At 53.6% G+C, this 20,053-nt stretch overlaps 3 protein-coding genes across 8 annotated transcripts in view; 2 read left to right on the plus strand and 1 right to left on the minus strand.

Moving 5' to 3' along the window:
• The window catches only part of SLX1A (structure-specific endonuclease subunit SLX1A), a 3,595-nt gene extending 2,126 nt beyond the window's left edge, over positions 1–1,469 (plus strand). Inside the window, exons 5-7 of the mRNA XM_077760434.1 lie at positions 876–1,003; positions 1,170–1,257; positions 1,339–1,469. Coding sequence (XP_077616560.1) covers positions 876–1,003; positions 1,170–1,257; positions 1,339–1,368 — 246 coding nt within the window. The 3' untranslated portion in view covers positions 1,369–1,469. The remainder of the gene's footprint in view (positions 1–875; positions 1,004–1,169; positions 1,258–1,338) is intronic.
• A 1,019-nt stretch (positions 1,470–2,488) lies between these two features.
• LOC144228567 (sulfotransferase 1A1) lies at positions 2,489–5,926 on the plus strand. Of its 2 annotated transcripts, none has more exons than XM_077760431.1 (8): positions 2,489–2,629; positions 3,316–3,534; positions 3,640–3,765; positions 3,854–3,951; positions 4,610–4,736; positions 4,835–4,929; positions 5,419–5,599; positions 5,732–5,926. In XM_077760431.1, exons 2-8 carry the CDS (start codon positions 3,387–3,389, stop codon positions 5,854–5,856), a joined length of 900 nt encoding a protein of 299 aa, XP_077616557.1. In that variant the 5' UTR covers positions 2,489–2,629; positions 3,316–3,386; the 3' UTR covers positions 5,857–5,926. The 2 variants fall into 2 exon arrangements, with proteins under 2 accessions (XP_077616557.1, XP_077616556.1); XM_077760430.1 differs by having other exon boundaries at positions 3,351–3,534.
• A 139-nt stretch (positions 5,927–6,065) lies between these two features.
• The window catches only part of SGF29 (SAGA complex associated factor 29), a 30,276-nt gene continuing 16,288 nt past the window's right edge, over positions 6,066–20,053 (minus strand). For all 5 annotated transcript variants that reach the window (XM_077760428.1, XM_077760426.1, XM_077760427.1 and 2 more), the window contains 9 exons: positions 17,312–17,400; positions 14,548–14,623; positions 13,797–13,869; positions 8,703–8,767; positions 7,643–7,772; positions 7,424–7,570; positions 7,211–7,246; positions 6,953–7,115; positions 6,066–6,270 (listed from right to left, as the gene is read on the minus strand). In XM_077760428.1, the coding sequence (XP_077616554.1) occupies positions 6,154–6,270; positions 6,953–7,115; positions 7,211–7,246; positions 7,424–7,570; positions 7,643–7,772; positions 8,703–8,767; positions 13,797–13,869; positions 14,548–14,623; positions 17,312–17,386 (882 nt within the window). In that variant the 5' untranslated portion in view covers positions 17,387–17,400 and the 3' untranslated portion in view covers positions 6,066–6,153. The remainder of the gene's footprint in view (positions 6,271–6,952; positions 7,116–7,210; positions 7,247–7,423; positions 7,571–7,642; positions 7,773–8,702; positions 8,768–13,796; positions 13,870–14,547; positions 14,624–17,311; positions 17,401–20,053) is intronic.

Below are 20,053 nucleotides of genomic sequence, written 5' to 3' on the forward strand. Positions count from 1 at the left end.
CAAGGACATTTCTTGTTCACTGCTGTAGAAAAGGGTCTGGAAAACGGCAGCCAATACATCGTAACAAATTAATTTAGATGATGGGCCTGACTTCTTTGGAGGCCTCAGGAAATGTAAATTGAGTACTTGCCATTCAGAGATTAAGTGACCTGTCGGAGATCGCTTAGCTGGAAGAACTGTAGGTGTCGCTGCAGGGGCCATGCTGTTTATATAATCCCCGCTAATGCTCAGAGGATTAGCTTGGGCTCTGTGGGCAAGTACTGTACCCTCTCCGTGCTTCCCATTTCATCTACAAAACGCAAACAGCGGTAGTATGTGCCTCACAGGATTGTTTTTTTTTAATCTTTAAATTTTTGTTTTTTTTAAAATTTATTTCTAGGAGAGAGAGAGAGAGAGAGAGACAGCGTGAGCAGGGGAGGGTCAGAGAGAGAGGGAGTCACAGACTGAAACAGGCTCCAGGCTCTGAGCAGGCAGTCAGCACAGAGGCCGACGCGGGGCTCGAACCCACGAACCGTGATATCATGACNTAATCTTTAAATTTTTGTTTTTTTTTTAAATTTATTTCTAGGAGAGAGAGAGCGAGAGAGACAGCGTGAGCAGGGGAGGGTCAGAGAGAGAGGGAGTCACAGACTGAAACAGGCTCCAGGCTCTGAGCAGGCAGTCAGCACAGAGCCCGACGCGGGGCTCGAACCCATGAACCGTGAGATCATGACCTAAGCGAAAGTCGGACGCTTAACCGACTAAGCCACCCAGGCGCCCCCTCACAGGATTGTTTAACGTAAAGCGCCCGGAGCAGTGTCTGGTCCATAGAAATTCTGAGCTTTAGCTACATCATGCTGCCTGGGTTTCTCTCTTACCTGCCACTGCCTCCACAGGACGAAGAGGGCCCGCTGTGCTGCCCCCACCCTGGCTGCCGCCTCAGGGCCCACGTGATCTGCCTCGCAGAGGAGTTCCTGGAGAAGGAGCCGGGGCAGCTTCTGCCCCTAGAGGGCCAGTGCCCTGGGTGAGTCTGGCACCCCTGCCCCAGCCGGGTCTAGCTCTAGGATGATGGTGCCAGTTGTCCAAGCCCAGGCCCAGGGCAGCCGAGTCCTTACCTTGGCACCCAGGGCCTAGCCTGGAGGAGGCCCGTGATCCTGACTGTGTCTCCTACCAACTGCACCCCTTGGTAGCTGTAAGAACTCGCTGCTGTGGGGAGACCTGATCTGGCTGTGCCAGATGGGCACCGAAGAGGAAGGAGAGGACCTGGAATTAGAAGAGGTGAGAGGTGGCTTTGGCCCCAGCCTCCCTGCCCCGTCCCGTTCCCCAGGCTGCCTTTGACCGCTTCTCTTGTTTCCACAGGAACACTGGACAGACATGCTGGAGACCTGATCCTCAGCGCCCCCAACCCTCCACCCACTGCGTGTTTGTGCCACTCCTGTGGGTCCGGGCAGTTTTTACTTGAGCGCAATAAAGAGTCTGAGTTAAGGGAACTTCCTGGTGTTTGCTGGGGGCTGGAGCTAGAGGGCAGAGGCCCTGCCAGTCACTGGGGCCTGAGGAGAAGAGTAGTAGTGGGGAGAGGGGGCTGGCCTGTGTGAGCGAGCCTCTCCTCTTCCTGGAGGCTGTGTGTCTCAGCTGTTCTCAGCAAGCTTCTGACACCGTTCTTTGCTTGGGAGACTCACACTCTTGACTCAGAGCCCATCCAAATCCAGTGCCCAGCTTGACTCTGGACTTTAATACAAATAGGAAGGACAGAGGCCAAGAGTGGGGCAGGGGGTGGGGGGGAGGGGAGAGATACTCTACTCCCATGGGAGCCTGTGGCTCTCTCGAAGCCCCAACTCCTTGTCTCTGTCTGCGGAGCCCCTTCAAATCCAGTGAGAGAAAAGCACCTTCCGGGGGCCATGGTTCTTTCATCAACCATGAGTGGAGCTCCAGGAAGCCCCTTGGGAACGGCTGGNCTCTGCTTTCCAGCTCTCTGCTGCCTCAGGAAGAGCCTGCCCTGCTCTGTTCTACTCTAGACTGTCACCCTGCCTACCCACACTGCTCTGTACTGGCCTTGTGGTCAGAGGTCAGAGTAGCAGTTTTTAGAATGCCTGGGCTGTGGGGGCCCTCTGGGCCACCCCCCACCTGAACCTTTGGCACCTTCAAGACTGGCCTGGAGCCAGCTAGGGAGGTGAGTGACCCTGCTCACCAGAGCGTCCTGTATTCCCTCTCCACTCTGCCCCCTCAGCTGGTTGGGTCCATTAGAAAGAGCTGTCGGTTGGCCCGCCCTGCAGGGGTGGAGTTTGGAAGGCAAGTCAGGTGCCAGGATTACAGCTCAAAAGCCCCCAAAAAACAAAAGTGAAAACTTACTGGGCACTTTTGTCTAGATTCACTCTTCTCTTTTCTACATGCTAAGCCCAGATCTTGGATTTTCAGGTCAGTCTAAGCTTGGCGCTGACTGAGGTGCTAAGTAGGGGAGCACAGGGGGCCCTCCCACTCTAAACTCCACCCTTTCCTTCCTGGAAGACAGCCAGATCCCAGTGCTGGCTCCAGATCCCTCCCACTTTGGACTTAGAAACCCTTCAGCTCAGAAAGCATTTCTGCACTCCCCACACTGCACCCAGTAAACCACAGCACAAGGAGTCACAAGGCCAAGAGACGGAGAGCTCTGGTGAGTGCTGGGGTGGGCTGGGTGGGGCCAGACCTCCCTCACCCTGTGATGCCAGCTCCTCTCTCTCCGCTGCCGCCTCTGATGGCATCCTTGCCCTCTCCCTCGGGAGAGCCCATCTCAATCTGCCAACTGCTACCGGGTCTGAAACCCCCTCCCTCTCCCGCGGACTCCTCATCCACATCCCAGACTCTAACCCCTAAAACAAGCTCAGTTGGCTGTGTTTATCTCCGAGCCAAGATGGAGTGTGGTTGGGCAAGTGGGATCACAGACTGGCTTTTGCGATGTTTCCACATGTGAGGGGCCCAGGGAGCTCAAGGGGATGACAGGGAGAGGAGGCCAGTGCGGCAGGCCAGGAGCTGAAGCAGGAAGCGGCATGAAAAAGAAAACAGGGAGTTAAGACAGGCAGGCACTAAAGTAGTTTTCTCAAGTGCACACGAATCTGGAGTTTCCAAAACACTGGGATTGGCCCCCAGAGAGTGATTTAACTGGTTTAGGGTGTGGCCCCGAGCACTGGGAGTTTTAAAGCTCTGCAGGTGAAGGCACAGGTAGCTTTGTGACCCACCTCGTGAGTGTCACGTCTGGTTTGGAATACCAGCTCCCACCACTCGCTAGCTTTGTAAGTGTGTTGGGTTGGGGGGGCGGGGGGGAAGGTAAGTCACTCAGCCTTCAGTTTCCTTATCTTAAAGCAAGGATTCAGTAGATGGCCTGTTGTGATGTTAAGGGGAGTAGGGTGCACTCCGGCCGCTGACGCAGCAGCATGGAGCTGGTCCGGGACACCTCGCGCCCACCACTGCAGTACGTGAAGGGGATCCCTCTCATCAAGTACTTTGCCGAGGCACTGGGGCCACTGGAGGCCTTCCAAGCCCAGCCTGATGACCTGCTTATCAGCACCTATCCCAAATCTGGTAGGTGATGAGGGCCACCCACCCCTCTCCTGAGCCACAGTTCCCTGCTGGGCCAGCAGGGGCCTGCCCTCAGCCCTGTTCACCTCCTCTTTCCCTGATCTCCAGGCACCACCTGGGCAAGCGAGATCCTGGACATGATCTACCAAGGTGGCGATGTGGAGAAGTGTCGCAGGGCCCCTGTCTTTATCCGGGTTCCCTTCCTTGAGTTCAAGGCTCCAGGGATTCCCACAGGTGTGTGGTGGGGCTCTAGGGACAAGAGGAAGAGAGGGAGGCAGGACTGGGCTCTAGCTCAGCAGACCTCTCCCCGCCCATGGCACAGGTCTGGAGGTTCTGAAAGATACACCAGCCCCGCGAATCCTCAAGACACACTTGCCTCTGGCCCTGCTCCCCCAGACCCTGCTGGATCAGAAAGTCAAGGTGAGTGGCAGAGGAAGCCATCCCAGCTTAGCCCTATCTGAGAGGAAGGTCTCATCTTCTTTTTTTTTTTTAATGTTTTTTATTTATTTTTGAGAGAGATAGACAATGTGAGCAGGGGAGGGTCAGAGAGAGAGGGAGACACAGAATCCGAAGACAGGCTCTAGCCTCTGAGCTGGCTGTCAGCACACAGCAAGGCGTGGGGCTCGAACCCATGAACTGTGAGATCATGACCTGCGCTGAAGTTGGACAATTAACCGACTGAGCCACCCAGGCGCCCCAGGAAGGTCTCATCTTAAGGGGGGAGGCTGTCTGCCTCGTGTGATTAGAGGTCACTGAAAGTGAGCCTCCTTGGTGCAGAGCTGAGGAAGGCAGTCTTCTCTGCAGGCCTCCCCAGGCCTGTGGAGGAGGGGGCTGGTGACAGTCGGGTACTCCTTGTTCCAAATCTGGGTATGGCGGCGCTGAGGGGATCAGATTAGCATAAAATTTGGTTCTGGGGACCACAAGCAAGTCAGCCTCTGAGCTGGTTTCCCCTCTGGCCAGACCTGGGAGAACTTTGCCTGCAGGGCTGCTGTGAGGGGTGGGGCATCCAGTGCCAGGCTGGCTGTGCGGTAATGATTCGAGGGCATGTGTGTGTGTGGGGGGTCATCTGCCCCTCCAGGTGGTCTATGTTGCCCGCAACGCGAAGGATGTGGCCGTCTCCTATTACCACTTCTACCGCATGGCCAAAGTGCACCCTGACCCTGAATCCTGGGACAGCTTCCTGGAGAAGTTCATGGCTGGGGAAGGTGGGCCTCAATCTGGAGAAAGGAGTGGGGTGGCGCTGAGCAGCAGCCAGGCAAAACTAACACCAGCTCTGTGTCCCTGCCCATGCCCTTTTCCCCAGTGTCTTACGGGTCCTGGTATCAGCACGTGCGGGAGTGGTGGGAGCTGAGTCACACCCACCCTGTTCTCTACCTCTTCTACGAGGACATGAAAGAGGTGAGGTCACCTGCTGCCACTTCTCTCCACAGAGAGGCAGGAAGCTCACAGACACCTGCCAAGGCCCTCTCAGCCACCTTCCCTAGGGCGGCCCCACGTCAGTCCCTGGGCCCCTCCAGCCCGCCTTCCTGCCCAGGAGACTGGGGGGCTGCAGGGGCTGCAGTGTCATGGGGCAGCAACACCATATAGCTCTTATCTCAGACCTGAGCCACACCCAGCCATTCACAGGCCATCTTCTGTGGCTGCTCTCCCTGGGGCCACAGTTCTGAGAGAGGGCTGTTCCTGCCCTCACCCATCAGGACCCAAGCAGAGCTTACTACAGGGTCACAGGGCAGGGACAGTTAATGTGCCCCTCGGAAGGAAGGCCCAAGGAGCTGGGGCTGAGAGGGGTGGAAGCGGAAGCCGCCCGATCCCCCATGGGGTAGGGCCCCCTTTTGTTTGCTCAATGAGCAATCCCAACCTCCACTAAGAGCCCCTCTGCTGCTCCAGAACCCTAAAAGAGAAATTAAGAAGATCCTGGAGTTTGTGGGGCGCTCCCTGCCAGAGGAGACTGTGGATCTCATCACCCAGCAGACGTCTTTCAAGGAGATGAAGAAGAACCCCATGGTTAACTACACCACCCTACCCCCTGACATCATGGATCACAACGTTTCCGCCTTCATGCGGAAAGGTGAGCGCTGCGCAGGCTGGCATCGTGGGGAGGAAAGCGTGGATGCGGAGCCAAGAGCTGGCCCTGAGCCCCCTGGGGCCGCCACTGTGGCCAGGACATGCAGCCACCCTCCCCTCTGTCCTCTGTGCTCAGGTATCTCGGGGGACTGGAAGACCACCTTCACTGTGGCCCAGAACGAGCGCTTTGACGCCCACTATGCAGAGAAGATGGCAGGCTGCAGCCTCAGCTTCCGCACACATCTGAGTGATGCTCCCTGAGGCGCTGCGGAGGCCCCACCGCTGTGACACGGCCCACCCTGGGCTTGTGAATAAAATGCCATTTGTGTTACGCCCAGAGTCTCTAATGTGAGCTAAATGCCTACTGGGGCCAGATGAAGCCATCTCCTCTGCAGCCTCCAATTCCCCAACTTGTCCTGTTAGGAGGAGGGGGAGAAGGGCCTGGAAGAGCAAAGCCAAGGAGACAGGGGCAAAGGGAACAATATTTATTTGACCACAGAATCTTTCGTTGCATTCCCCTGTGAGGATGGCAGGAGATTTCAGGTCTGCCAGCCCACTTCACTTTTTCTTTGGCTCCTTACAAGCCACCACGTACCTCTGGGCCACATTGAGGGGAGGGGAGTAACCATCTGCATAGGAGGTGTCTTCAAACAGGACTGAATAGTCATCCTGGGGCTGCGGCAGGGAGCAGACAGGAGGGGCTGGTCAGAGACCCCCAGACAAGGCCCTGAGCCCAGAATGACCAGAAGCCTTGGGGCTCCCAGCCTCTCCCGTCCCGAACTTCGCTCAAAAAGTTAGATGTTTGAACCTAATCCCTGCTAGGACAGAGCTCTTTTCTCCGTAACAAAGGGTCAGGGGACAAAGAGCAAGGAGGAGGGAGACTTGCTGTCACTGGGGGGGGGGAGATGGGGGGAATTCTACACAGAGGCTCTAGTGCCTTTTGAGGATCCTTTGTTAAGGGGATCAAGGAAAACCCAGAGGGCAGGGGTCCTGGAAGAAGAGGGGAGAACAGTCTTCGCCCACCATCAGGTGATGGGCGACCAGCATGAGGGAGCGCAGCCTGGGACAGAGAAAGGGCCCCCGCATGGAGCCTCCCATCTCAGGGCTGCTCATCGAAATGCGCAGGTGAAGGGAGACGAGGGGCCTCGTGGGTCCCATTCCACTCAGGGCCTGCTGGGACTCTGAAGGTGGGAGAGGGGCTGACTGGCTGGAGGAGGCAGGGCTGGAGGGCAGCTGTGGGGCAGTGTGGGCAGGAGAGAGGAGGTCAGGAGGGGAGGGAAGTGGACGGTGACCTCATGACCCATTGGTCAGCCCAGTTGTCGCGTCCTGTGCGGTCCCTCCCGTGGGGGCTGCTTACCCGTTGCGGGGGCGTGTGGATCAGGGCACGGTAGAAGCAGGTGGTCTGGGGATACAGGGCTAACACAAGCTGCTCCTTCTGAAATAAGGCTTCGGGGTCCGTCTCAGGGTTGGCCTTCCACTGGGGCAGGGGGATGATGCGCCGCCGGCTCAGGGTATGTCTCCTGGGGGGAGGGGGTGGGCACTTAGGTCAACCCGCAGCCAGGCGGGGGCCCCTTCCCAGCGGTTTCCACCCTCCCGCCCTGACCAGCACACTCACTCTTTGCCTTCTTCATCGATGTCATCTACCTCATACCTGGCGAACGAAAGGAAAACAGTGGACACAGGGAGGTGAACCGTCTAAGCTGGGGAGCCGCGAGCAGGGCAGGGAAGGGGCCCAAGGAGCCCGCTACACACCCTACATACCCGTCCCCGTCCCCACAGGCACCCTGCACAGGTGTAATGTCAGAGCAGAGGCATGGGGTCCACTCACTTGTTGGTGGCATGGCTGTAACTGACCACCTCGGCCAGGATCCACTGCTCATCCCCATCCACAGCCTTTACCCGAGCGGCCACCTTGTCTCCAGGTTTGGCCACGTAGTCCCCAGAGGCTGGGATGGCCCCACAGAGGGGCGGGGGCCTGGAGGTGGAATAAGGTGTCAGCCCCAGCCCCTCCCACTCGTCAGCTCCCCCACCCCAGGCCTGCCCTCACTTGTCACCGGGCTTCCCGATCCACAGGGGCAGGGTCATGGCCGACTGCTGCAGCAGGGTCATCAGCACCCCCCTGCGCATGGTCTTCCGAGGGGGCTCCGAGTCATTGTAGAGGCCCGCAATCTTGGCCGCTGTGGGAAGGAAGCGAGCCCCTGAGGCACCGGGGACAGGGCGCCTGCCCCCAGGCCCAGCCTAGCACGCGTGCTGTCAGCAGGGCTCGGCCTGGAACCCCAGATCCTGAGTTAGCAGCAAGGGCCCTGATGTGATCCCCGCCCCTGCGGCCGGATGCCCGCAGTGGAAGACTCGCAGACTGCTCTCACAGACCAGTGAGAGGTCAGGTCTGTGGGTCCCCTGGTGTGAAGGACTAAAGCGGGCCTAAAGGGGGGCTCTGAGATGCTGGGCGCATCAGATGTTTGGTTACTGAAAATGTCACAGAGCTGTGTATACACTTAGGTGTACTTTTCTAATATTAATATATGTTGTTATTTCACAAAAAGGTAAAAGGAACTTAGGCTCCTTAGGTCAGACCCTTGACTTCCTCAGCTGTGACTCAACACACCCAGTCAACTTTACAAAGACCCCACTGGCGGTGTGAGCTGTGTGACGAGCGAGGCGTCTGCCCGCTGCGGGCTCACTGAGTGTTACAGTAAGAGAGGCGGGAGCCAAGGCAGTCTGAAGGGGTCTGGAAGCCAGCACCCCGTGTAAGCCCCATCTGAGGACGGCTCCCACAAAGCAGCCAGTGTTCACCACAGCAAGAAGTGCCAGTGAGGGGAGCAGGAAGGAGGCAACCGCCCCAGCACAAGAGGAAGGGAGTCAAGCATGAGGGGGTGGGATGGGATCTTCCAGGTCTGCCCAGGGACAAGGGGGAGCCCCTGCCTCCGAGCAGGGAGGCGGCTCCATCCCCTCCCAGACCCAGGCTGCGCAGATGGCGCTCCCCCATTGGAAGCCCACGGAAGGAGCACATGGGGCTGACAGAGGCCCCCTGTCCTGTAGGGGCTGGGCTGGGGCTACTGCTCTCAGGAAGCCTCACTCCGCCTGGTCAAGACTCCTCTCCAACTCACCAATCCGCCTTTCTTCCAACAGAGACTTGATTTCCGCTATCTTATCTAGAGCTTTCCGGAGGATGCTGAGGGCGGGGAGAAGGGAGAGAAGACATCTGGATGAAGCATAAAGCACAGGCTCCCTTTCTGCTTACAGCAGGCTGGGTGACTCAGATTAGCTCTACGCCAAAACTATAAACCCTAAGTGTTTGTTTATTTATACATTTCTTAATGTTTATTTTTGAGAGAGGGTGGGTGGGGCAGAGTGTGAGTGGATGAGGGGCAGAGAGAGAAGACGACACAATCTGAAGCAGGCTCCAGGCTCTGAGCTGTCAGCACTGAGCCTGACATGGGGCTTGAACTCATGAACTGTGAGATCATGGACACTTAACCAACTGCGCCACCTAAGCGCCCCTATTTATTTGGTTTATTTAAATTTTTTTAAATGTTTTTTTATTTATTTCTAGGAGAGAGAGAGAGAGAGAGACAGCGTGAGCAGGGGAGGCTCAGAGAGAGAGGGAGTCACAGACTGAAGCAGGCTCCAGGCTCTGAGCTGGCAGTCAGCACAGAGCCCGACGCGGGGCTCGAACCCACGAACCGCGAGATCATGACCTAAGCGAAAGTCGGACGCTTAACCGACTAAGCCACCCAGGCGCCCCTATTTAAATTTTAAGTGACCTCTACACCCAGTGTGGGTGGGGGTCAGACCTCCAATCCCGAGATCAAGAGTCTCATGTTCCACTGACTGAGCCATCCAGGTGCGCCTGTGTTTTTTTAGTTTTGAGAGCATAAAAGAACTGATAAGGTAGTGAGAGGAAGCAGGCCAAAGAATTCAAGAGAACCCCAGAGAGGCAAGCAAAGCAGAGGGAGCTGCATGTGACGAAGCCTGAAGAGAGCACGCTGCAGGACTGGCTGCTTCGGACAGTGGAGATCTGGAGGGTGGAGGTTAAAGCTCGGGGTCAGCCCCGGGTGGGGTGTGTAAAAGGAGACACTCCAGAGGACTGTGGGGAGTTCTCTCGGCTCAGGGCAGGGGTATGGGGTGGAAGGAATTTGTCTCCAAAAGGCCACAGCCCCAGTAAACCGCTGGAATGAATCTGCAGGACTCCAGAGTGGCTGGGGCCCAGGCAATCCAGCAGAAGTGAACACAACCCTGGCTGGAGGAAGGTTTCTTTATCCTAGATCTTGAGGACTCTCCCCCAACAAGTATTTCAATAGTAACAAGCAGCACAGACTCCATTTTGGGTCATTTATTCTCCTCTCCCATGGCTATTCCTGCTGTAAACCTTTAGTAAGTGCTCCCGTGGTTCTGAAGGCCTTCATTCAGCAGGAGAAAGCCAAAAACACATCACAAGACAGCCTTGCAGGTGTGTCCTGCGATGTCCTTGATGTCCCGGGCTCTCATGGAGCTCGTCAGGCAGGGGAGGGGCGCAGTCCAAAGCAGGGAGGGGCGGACATCTCGCCTGACATGCCTGCAGGATCACAGTTGGGTGCGGCAGGCACAGGGCATGGGGAGGCAGGATGGGGGTGAGGGGCAGTCAGGCCCCAGGACGGGGCGGGGGGGTGGGGAGGAGAGTAAAAGCCAGGAGGCCAAAGGGAACTTGGGAGTCTGACCGTTGCTGCTGGGACTGAAGAACACAGCTTTATGCGGCATGTCCCAAGCTGTGCTCTGTGAGACATGAGTGGAGTGGTTCTCAACCACATCCGCATCCCCTGGGAGCTTTAAGAAAAAGAACCCCAGTTGTTTTGAGCAAGAATCGAAAACAGATGCCAAAGCTGAGAGACAGCTTGACATGGAATGTTTACATAATCTTGATGATCTCCCATAAGAGGCTTACTAACCACATGATGGAAAACGGCAATAACCCTGGAGAAAGCGGAAGAGACCACCCTTCTATGGAACAGGTCAAGATTAGAGCGCCAGCTCTGGTCAGCAACCTGGACCGATATCCACGCCGCAAGCACCCGCAGCCAACGCTGCTGCCGGTGGGGGTGGGGGTGGGGACCCACACCTGGTGCTGACTGTCCTTGCACCGCGACAATCATTCTCTCCTCTGGGCACTTGCCGTGTTAGCCCTGGGGTCGTTCAGGCCCTTGGGAAGCTAACCTGTGCCAGCTGAGCCAGGGCTGAAACCATCTTCCCAGGCCGGGACCCAGGGGTGGGGGGTGGGAGGGGCCCTGCTGTCCGTGGCCACAGTATCACTGCGGGCCCCACCCCTCCCACTGTTGAGAAAGGCCTCTGGCACTATGGCTAGAAAACAATTTGTTTCCGCCTGGGAATGGCTGCCCGTTTCTGGAAAGTGAGATCTTTGACCTTGTCACCCTCTGACCCCTGTGGCCCGTGTACAACCCCAAAGCCTTAAAAAACAAAAAAACAAAAAAACAAACAAAAAAAAAACCTGGGGCGCCTGAGTGGCTCAGTCGGTTAAGCCTCTGGCTTCAGCTCAGGTCGTGATCTCACGGTTCGTGGGTTCGAGCCCCGCGTCGGGCTCTGTGCTGACTGCCAGCTCAGAGCCTGGAGCCTGTTTCAGATTCTGCATCTCCCTCTCTCTGACCCCGCCCTGCTCACGCTGTCTCTCTCTCTCTCTCTCTCTCTCTCTCTCTCAGAAATAAATAAAACATTAAAAAAAATTTTTTTTAAATGATTAAAAAAAACCAAAAAAACCCCACAAGGAATTGTTAAATGAAGACATGGGCACTTTTCCATTTCCTGCAAAGCAGAGGGATGAAGCCAGCCGGGGATTCGGGAAGAGCACGTGGAGGAAAGAGTAACAGTGTGTCTGTCACAGGAGCCAGCAGCGTGTCACAGGACTAGCTCCTGACGCTGGCTCTTCAGTTTCCTGAGAGCTGGAATTAATCTGCTTAGAGACGTATGGGTGGAGGAGAGTGCCCGTGGGAACACACAGTGACATGTGTTCCCACCCAGACTCCCAGACTTGAGCCTCCCGCAGGCCGGGTGACACTTGGCTCCCTCACGCGCTCCCGGGCCCAGCATGGCACTGGTGCTGACAAGGACTCAGTGTCTAGTGAATACATGTTCAAGCTTCTGAGAGTCTGAAAAGTGAAGTGGCAGAATTGTGAGGTGGGGCCCTGAAGTTATGAAATAAGCTTATAAGTGTTTAATTCCAGGTAGGTCAATGGGAGAGAGAGGCCTGCATCAGACTGGTTTCCTAAGCAGTCATTTTGCCAACAGTTAGGCTGGGAAGGGCCATTTTGCCTTTTGCTCTCAAATGTGTGTATCCCTCTAGCTAACGCCAGCCCAACTCCAGCGCAGGTGAGCGGGACAGGGACTATGACCAGATGACAAACCTGCACATTAGGGAGGAGAGGGGGCACGGAAGGGTGGGCTGGAAGGCTGGCTGGCAATCAGAATGCCCCGTGCCTTCCCCTGCCTGTGCCCTGCACCCCCCACCCCAGCCTAAGTCAACCCCACCCTTTGTTCTCCTCCCCCGCCCAGCACAGGGAGCCCAGCAGGTGCTTCTAAGCTAAAAACCCCTGGAATCTTCACCTTCCCCTCTCCTGAATGGTTTTCCCAACTTCATTTCAGAATCTGCCCTTGAACCCACCACCCTTGCTTCTCCTTCCCCACTGCTGTTGCCTTGGCTCAGTCCCGTCACCACCTCTTGCCTGATCTCCTCACTAGCTTTGGAATCTCACCCAGTCTACCGTCCACACAGCAGCCAGGGGTTTCTCTCCTGCCTTTACATCTTCCCTGGCTCCCTCTGGCCTCCAGGATAAAGTCCAGTTCCTGGAAGCCCTCCATGTCCTTCCCCAGCCACAGAGGACTGGTTCTCAGCCCCCCAGTGTGTATGTCCAGTGGGCACGCCTCCACAGCCTCCGCACACACCATCCCCTCTGCCGTGTCCACCTGCTGACCCCTACTTCAAATCTCTCCTCCTCCCTGCGGCCATTCCAGGCCTCCACGCACAGTGAGCCCACCTCTGCTGGTTCATCAACCACACTGTCCTCTAACTTTTTCTTCGGGTGCCTCTCCTTTCCAGTCTGTTTGCTCTTGAAGGCCGGGTCTTTGCTATCCTCGCGTCTCTACATGGGGATGGCCAGTACAGGACACAGGCGCCAGCAAAGGTTTGTACAACAAAGATGACAGCAGGCAAAGAAAATCTGGGACCCCGAGCACAAGGCAGGGCCTGTGAAGAGCCAGGTGGGAGGAGAGGAAGATCCAGAGCCACCAGTACTGTTTAGGGTGCTAGCCATCACCACATGTGCAGGCCACTATTTAAACAGAGCCCACACTCATTAGTGAGTTGTGAGATTAATTCCCTGGGTAACAACCAGAATTAAAAAAAACAGAACAGAGGACTCCTGGCTGGCTCAGTCGTAAGAACATGCAACTCTTGATCTCTGAGTCGTGAGTTCGAGCCCCACACAGTGGGTGTAGAGATTACTTAAAAACAAAACAAGACTATACAGAGTAACAGTACAAACTATTTCTTGTTCCAATTGTGTGACATATGTACATATAAAATCAATGTGGAAAGGCAAGCATTAAACCGTTCTGGCATGGTATTCAGGTATATGCACTTTGGGTCTAAAATTGGGCTCCCCCACTTCTAGTTTGTAGGTCTTCTAGCAGATTATGGAACCCCTCATGTCTTAGTCTCCTCATCTGTAAAACCGTGGCTCTGAGCATTGAGATAAATATATAAAGTACTTGGGATAGTGCTTGGCACAGGAAGGCCGATAGGAGTCTTTATTACTACTGTTAAAGTCATGATTATGTCTTTAATATTATTAAGTCACAACAGAGAATGTATTTCCTGCCACGGGTAATGGTCATAAGTTTGAAAAACACTGGTCTTAGGTACTATATATATATTATCTCATATTAGGTTGACAATTCTGTAGATAGTTATTACCCCTATCGTAATGATGGAGCAATGGAGTCTCGATGGAAGGGATTGCTCAAGGTCACTTTGACTAGTAAATGGCAGTGCTGGGGTCTGGCCCCCACCTTGCTGCCATCTACAGAACAGCCAGGGTGTCGGGCATCTGCTTATCTGCGGCTGGAAAGGCGGCTGGGCTGCGGTTTGTAGGCCTCTGCAGCCCAGCACATGGGCGAGAAAGGGAGGTGAGGGCAGGGTGGTGGACAGTACTCACTTGCACTCAGCCTCGGCATCGGCCTTGGCGGTGGTATAGAGTCCACGCAGCTTGGTCCGGTAGTAGGGAGAGACTGCAAAGTGAACAGGGAAAGGGGCATGGGTGAGGGGCAGCTGCTGGTCATGTGGGCCTGCTTCCAGTGCACCCAAATCAGACTTCCAGAGGCCCAGAGGCCACGGGCCGGGGGGATGAGCTTTACTGGGTCAGAAATGCTCTCTGAGGCTGATGGCTGTGTTTGATGAGTTCATATGGTACACATGCCATCGCTACGCGTCAGGAGAGCACTTTCTAACTCTGCCATCGCAGGACAGAAAATACTTGTCAGCATACAGGAAGACAGACAAGAGCCCTCAGAGCTGCTCAGACTTGGAAACCACTAACCCAGGAGGCTGAGCATGAGGGCCGCTGGAGCATGCGCGGAGCACGGGAGGGAAGCTCTCTCCAGAAAACACCGGCCTACTGGGGATGCTTATGGGCTCCAAGCATTTCCCCTGGGTGCAGCCTTATTTCACTGATGTCCCAGTCCCTAGAGTTGGGGTATTTCAAGGTTCCTTAGTGCTAGGTCATCTGCGATCTGTTTCCTGAGTCACCTTACATCACACAGCCTAAGGGAAAACTGTCCCTCTGGCTACGGAGCAATTCATTTCGGATTATGGAGGTACCTGCAAAAATCCTGCCCAGCACTAATGACAGCAGCACCCCCCATCTCGGGCCACATCCCCTTCTCTTGTGAGCCCGGCTGGCTACTCACTCTTGTTCTCCGTCTGCATCCGCTCATGTGTCTTCTGGATATTCACTAAGTTGTGTTCGCTCCGCGAACGCTCTTCCTGCAAGGACGAGGTCAACAGGGCATGAGGGCGGCCCTTTATCCTGCCGTAGCACCCTGCACCCCAGGCCAGAGGCCTCAGAGCTAGGCATGCCCGTAGCTCCTGACCCTTGCTTTTCAGGTTACATCCCACTACAAAGGACTTCACTAGGGAAGGAGTTTCCGGGAACTGCTCCCTTCTGGGCCACACGACTGTGTGGTATATGGCTCCCAGGAAATGGGCCCTTATATAACTATAAACGTGGATGACAGAATGCTTAGAAAGGACCCTGATTATCAGGGACAAAGTACAGAAGCAGCACACCCGACATGCCACGCACAAATACTTACCGCCCTTAATTTTGTGAATGAAAAGACATTTTTTACAATAGGAAAAAATAGCTTTCCGATAGGATTAAAGCGGTAGGCATCACACAACGGGTCCAAATTCCTCTGGGGAACATTCTCACCCTGAAGTGAGGAAGGTGTAGAGAGGCCATTTGATATACTTGGGCTAAAATACACCTATGTGTGGGGCGCATGGGTGGCTCAATCGGTTAGGCGTCCGACTTCGGCTCAGGTCATGATCTCATGGTTCGTGGGTTCGAGCCCCGCGTCTGGCTCTGTGCTGACAGCTCGGAGCCTGGAGCCTGTTTCAGATTCTGTGTCTCTCTCTCTCTCTGCCCCTCCCCAGCTCATGCTCTCTCTCTGTCTCAAAAGTAAATAAACGTTAAAAAATTTAAAAATAAATAAATAAAATAAAATACATCTATGTGTGACCACCGCTCATCTGGTATAGGGCACCCAGCATTCTGGAGTACAAAATAGGTCTCCTAACTGCACCCAGGCCAGGAGACGACAATGGCAACAAAATCCACGCTGGAAGGAAGTACACTGGCCCACAGACAGAAGGTTTGGGGGGAGACGAGTGCTAGTGTACGCATTATGGGACAACTGAATACACTTTTAAGGAGAGGCAGCATTCAGAGGAAGACTTATTAATAAAACAAACAGACTAAGGTGAGTTCTCTTGTAGGAAGAAGACATGGAATGGGTGTCAACCTAGAAAGATGAGGAGTCAGTGCAATGGGTCAGGCCAATCCAACACGGTGCTGGATAATTCACGGACCCATGGGTTGTTGGGAAAAGGTCTGCCATCCTGCCCCCTCAGGGCCTCCGGGCTATTTTAATCTAGACGGGGGCTGAAGCAGCCACAGGGCAATGGCCCTCCATCCTAGCCACTGAGCTCCAAGGACATACCTATGGGAAGCACAGGTTTCTAAACTCGTGGAAGCCCTTCTAGAGCACTTATATAGGGTTCTTGTAATGAATATTGATGCACTATGACTACCTTGATCCAAGAACAGATCAAAATAAGACATCCTGAGGTAGAGCTCGCAGAGCCAGGGCTGTTACCCTGAGTATCACTTAGGTCCACCCCAGAGGTAGGAGGTGGGCCCTGCTATACAAGGGCACACTATCAAAACCAGTCCCTTTACAAGCCTGTGAGCTACAACAGGGTGACTGGCTTTGTCCTCAACTGACTTAGAGCCCAGAAATAACTGAATCATGGCCCAAACTGTAACATAGCAAATACTGTAAAGTATACTTTTATTGTCCAGGACGGTATCTAGAAAGTACAATATGTAGTAAGTGGGTGAGGCCAATTCTGGTGGGAAGGCATAAGAAATAGGTCTGTAATTCTTAGTAACTTGCTCTACAAAGAAACTGAATTCTACCATGACCGTAGTCCAACAGTGTGCCACACTGGCATTGCCAGTAAGATTCAACTGCCTTACGTAAAGAAGTCACATGATAATTCCGGTACCAATGACCAAAAACGACTGGCCTGAGGAAGAATTGGATTTAGCGCTAATCATCAGCTAATTTCTATGTTGAACAGTTCGACAAAATTGCATTATAAGGCACAAACAGTAGTGCATGAAGGAGGGAAAGGGGTAATCAAATTAGTATAAAAATATGAAAATGTATGTAATGGCTCAACAGGACACACTGTTTCTTAAAGTCTATCTGCACCCACACTGGCTCCTCCCAATGTTAGGCATACTTACACTGACGCTGCTGCTCTAGCTGATGTACAAATGCTGTATTAACTGTAGACGTTCAAATATCACTTTGCTATAAGGGAGCCTAGGCCGAGGGCTGGGGAGGAGGGGCTGTGCAGTAAAAGATGAACTCAGCAGGCCTGTGCTTTCAGATCCTGTACTTTCCAAAAAAGTTTTGGCCCTTGGCCAGCTCCTGGGAGAGAAACTCTACACTCCTGGAGTATCCTGCCTGGTAAGAGGATCTGTGCTCAGCTGGGATAAGAGGGTGAAGGGAAAAGAGGAACGGCCACACTGGGTACTTTTGTCAGATGATGCCAATGTTCTGAAACTGATCATGGTGATGGCTGCACAACTCTGGGAATATGCCCAAACCACCGGAAGCGTGCACTTCAAATTAGTGAGCTGTATGGGATGTGAACTAGATCTCAACATAGCTGTTAATTAAACAGAAAGAATCATGAAATCCTGCTCCTGATGGAAAATCCAGCAGGAAGGGTAGTTAGACCCCACATTCTCGTTCTTCAAACGCGTTCTTCACATCCCCTGGGCTCCTGCACGTCCAATCTCTCTGAACACAACCCTCTCCACCCCACCCCCCACCCTCCCATGCTGCCCTCCAGGAGCCAAGGGCTTCAGCTCTTTACCTGAGTTTGTTTGATCAGCTGATGGAGCTCCGTGAGAAGTTCTGCAATGCGGGAATCAGCAGACACCAGGGCCATTGCACACGGGGTGCCTGGGGTGGAGAGGAATAGGAGGGAACCCTGTTAGTGGCTGTTATGGGTTCACTGTGTCCTCCAAAAGGTATGTTGAAGCTCTGAATGCCAAGCGATAACCTTATACCAGAACGTATTAAAACTTTAGGAATTTCATTTAATTTCTAGAACAGTTACAGCCTTTACCCAAAGAACATAACCTTTATCATCAGCCATCAGTTAAGCAACCAACTTCGGCTTAGGTCACAATCTCATGGTTTGTGAGTTTGAGCCCTGCACTGGGCTCTGCACTGACAGCTCAGAGCCTGGAACCTGCTTTGGATTCTCTGTCTCCCTCTCACGTTGCCCCTCCCCTGCTTGTGTGCACGCTCTCTCAAAAATAAATAAACATAAAGAAAAAAAAAACCCAAACCATTCAGGTCACCAAAGATTTTGAAAGCCATTTAAAAGTTCTACCTATAAAACTTTTCATTGACTCAACCTACCTACTGATTCTGAACAACTACCCATGAAAGCTTTATGAGACAGCTAAAATTAACTATCATTTTAAGCCATCTTTTGCTGACAAATTACAACAAAGATAACATGAGTTTATCTGACCTTTAGTAAACCTCAGTAGAATATAAGTTTTATATTTAATGCTGACAATTCTAAAGGCCTATCTTTAACAAACTTAGGGGTGCCTGGGTGCCTGAGTTGGTTAACTGTTCCACTCTCAATTTTGGCTCAGGCCATGATCTCATAGTTCATGAGATGGAGCCCCACCTCAGGCTCTGTGCTGACAGCATAGCTTGGAATTCCCTCTCTCAAAATAAATAAATAAACTTAAAACAATAAACAAACTTAAATTAGCTTTAATACAAATGTGTTGCGCCTGTGCCCACTAAAAGTCAATCAATTTGTTCCCCACTGTCCATGTTACTTGGGGCACCTGTGGGGAAATCTGAGGGGGCGGTTTAAGTCCAAGGGAACCTTTAGGCCCCTTCTTGCTGATCTGGGAGGTGCTTCAGTTTGGACTGCATTAGGAGGTGGCCCAACAGCTTGGGGTGCTCTCTGCTCCTCAAGATTGTGAGTAGGAGGACCAGGAGCCAATGGCCACAGGCACTGAGAAAGGTGCAGGAGCCTGTTAGGTAAGTCTTGCCCAGGGTGGAGGTGGTGCAGACACAGGAGGAGGGGGAGGAAGAGGTGAAGTGTCACAGGTACGGTCGCAGGCACAGTCGATAAAAGCCCAAACAGAAGAAAGAGGACTCCTGGTCCTAAAGCTCATCAGACAGAAGAGGAACGTTTTCTTTCCGCCAATAAAAAGTGAAAATATGCAGTCCATGTCTGGCCAGAGAATACAGGGAACCCCCTTGAAACAAAAGGAATTTCAAAAGCTGCTTGGGAATATTCCTTAAAGCCCCCGTCCCGAGGAAGACCAAGGAAAGACAACTGGCTCCCGTTTATCAGAGCCATTAACTTGGAGACAAGGAGGGAGAAGCCTCCACATACAAGAATCAGGCGACATTCATCCAGGCCTCTCAAGATAGATTTCAGATCTGACATACAAAAGCAGCAGCAAAGAGCAGACAAGCCACTTAGGAAAGAGAGGGAGGCCCATACAGGATCTTGGCAGCAACCTGTTGACAAAAGAGACAAGGTGGGTGGGCACACAGAACAGGACAGAACACGGGTGCGTGGCAGATTAACAGAAGTACAATGTCTAAGGCAGGTGAGCTGATGGTGGATTGAGGAGTGGAGGAGGTGGGTGTTCTCAGGCCCCCAAAGGAGCATGCACAGATCAGGGTTTGGGTATGGACCCATAAAAGCCTGACCATATGGGATTTCGGTCTATTTTTCTGGCCAGACCTCCCCATCCTCTAGTTTATACTGAGGCCAACAGCATTACAAAGAAGCCAATGTGGGAAGGAAGCACACAAGGTATCAAGGTCAAACTGGTTCCAGTTTCTCAAGATGCATCCCAAGGTGGGTGGGATGGGATCAAGGATTTAGAGGAAAGAAAGTGACAGTCTCCCGGGCTAGAGCCGTCCCTGCTGAACCCTAAGAGCTTCACCTTGGAGAGTCTGGGCCCCAGGACATCTCCCTGGAACCATCACACTATCCTTGCTGATGTGGGTGGGCACCCTCGCCGCCCTCTTTGGCCTAGCATGCCTCCCAAAGAGGGAACCCCTTCCTATCAGTCAACATGGGTGTCCCTGGGAGAGGTAGGAGAAGTCTCCACTGTACTGAGATTTAACCTGACCTACTGGCATTGTGTTTCCTTTTGAGGCCTTTTCCCCGGGAGATCAGGAAGACAGAGTAGAACAAAGAATGACTAAGCATCTGTCCAGCACAAGGGAGGCAAGAGTCGGAGGCTTGCTGATGAAGAGGGTCACTCAACCCTGTCCCATCGTGGCTGCCAAAGATGTTGCTGGGTGAGCTGGGAAGACCCCGGTCCCTGGAGCCTGGACCCAGCCAGACCTGAAGGGGATGCTGAACGTTCGTGGTCTTGTCTCCGGAAGGAACTCAGGACAGGCACGCAGCACAGCAGATGAGTAAAAGAAGCGGGAAAGTTTATTAAAGTGAAAAATATACTCTCGAGATGTGAGAGCTGGTAAGCTCGAGAGAGTGAGCTGGGTTTCTATCTTTTATTGACGGTGTTAACTAGGGGGCAGAATATTTATTCATTGGGGC

Source organism: Crocuta crocuta, unplaced genomic scaffold, assembly GCF_008692635.1.
Source record: "Crocuta crocuta isolate KB4526 unplaced genomic scaffold, BGI_CrCroc_1.0 scaffold73, whole genome shotgun sequence".
Lineage (NCBI taxonomy): Eukaryota > Metazoa > Chordata > Mammalia > Carnivora > Hyaenidae > Crocuta > Crocuta crocuta.

Excerpts from the sequence above, each read along its gene's own strand:
- LOC144228567 (XM_077760431.1), top strand. The coding sequence starts at position 3,387 with ATGGAGCTGGTCCGGGACACCTCGCGCCCACCACTGCAGTACGTGAAG. Across the intron at positions 4,930-5,418 it reads TCTACGAGGACATGAAAGAG|AACCCTAAAAGAGAAATTAA; the intron begins GTGAGGTCACCT and ends CTGCTGCTCCAG. Across the intron at positions 5,600-5,731 it reads TTCCGCCTTCATGCGGAAAG|GTATCTCGGGGGACTGGAAG; the intron begins GTGAGCGCTGCG and ends CTCTGTGCTCAG.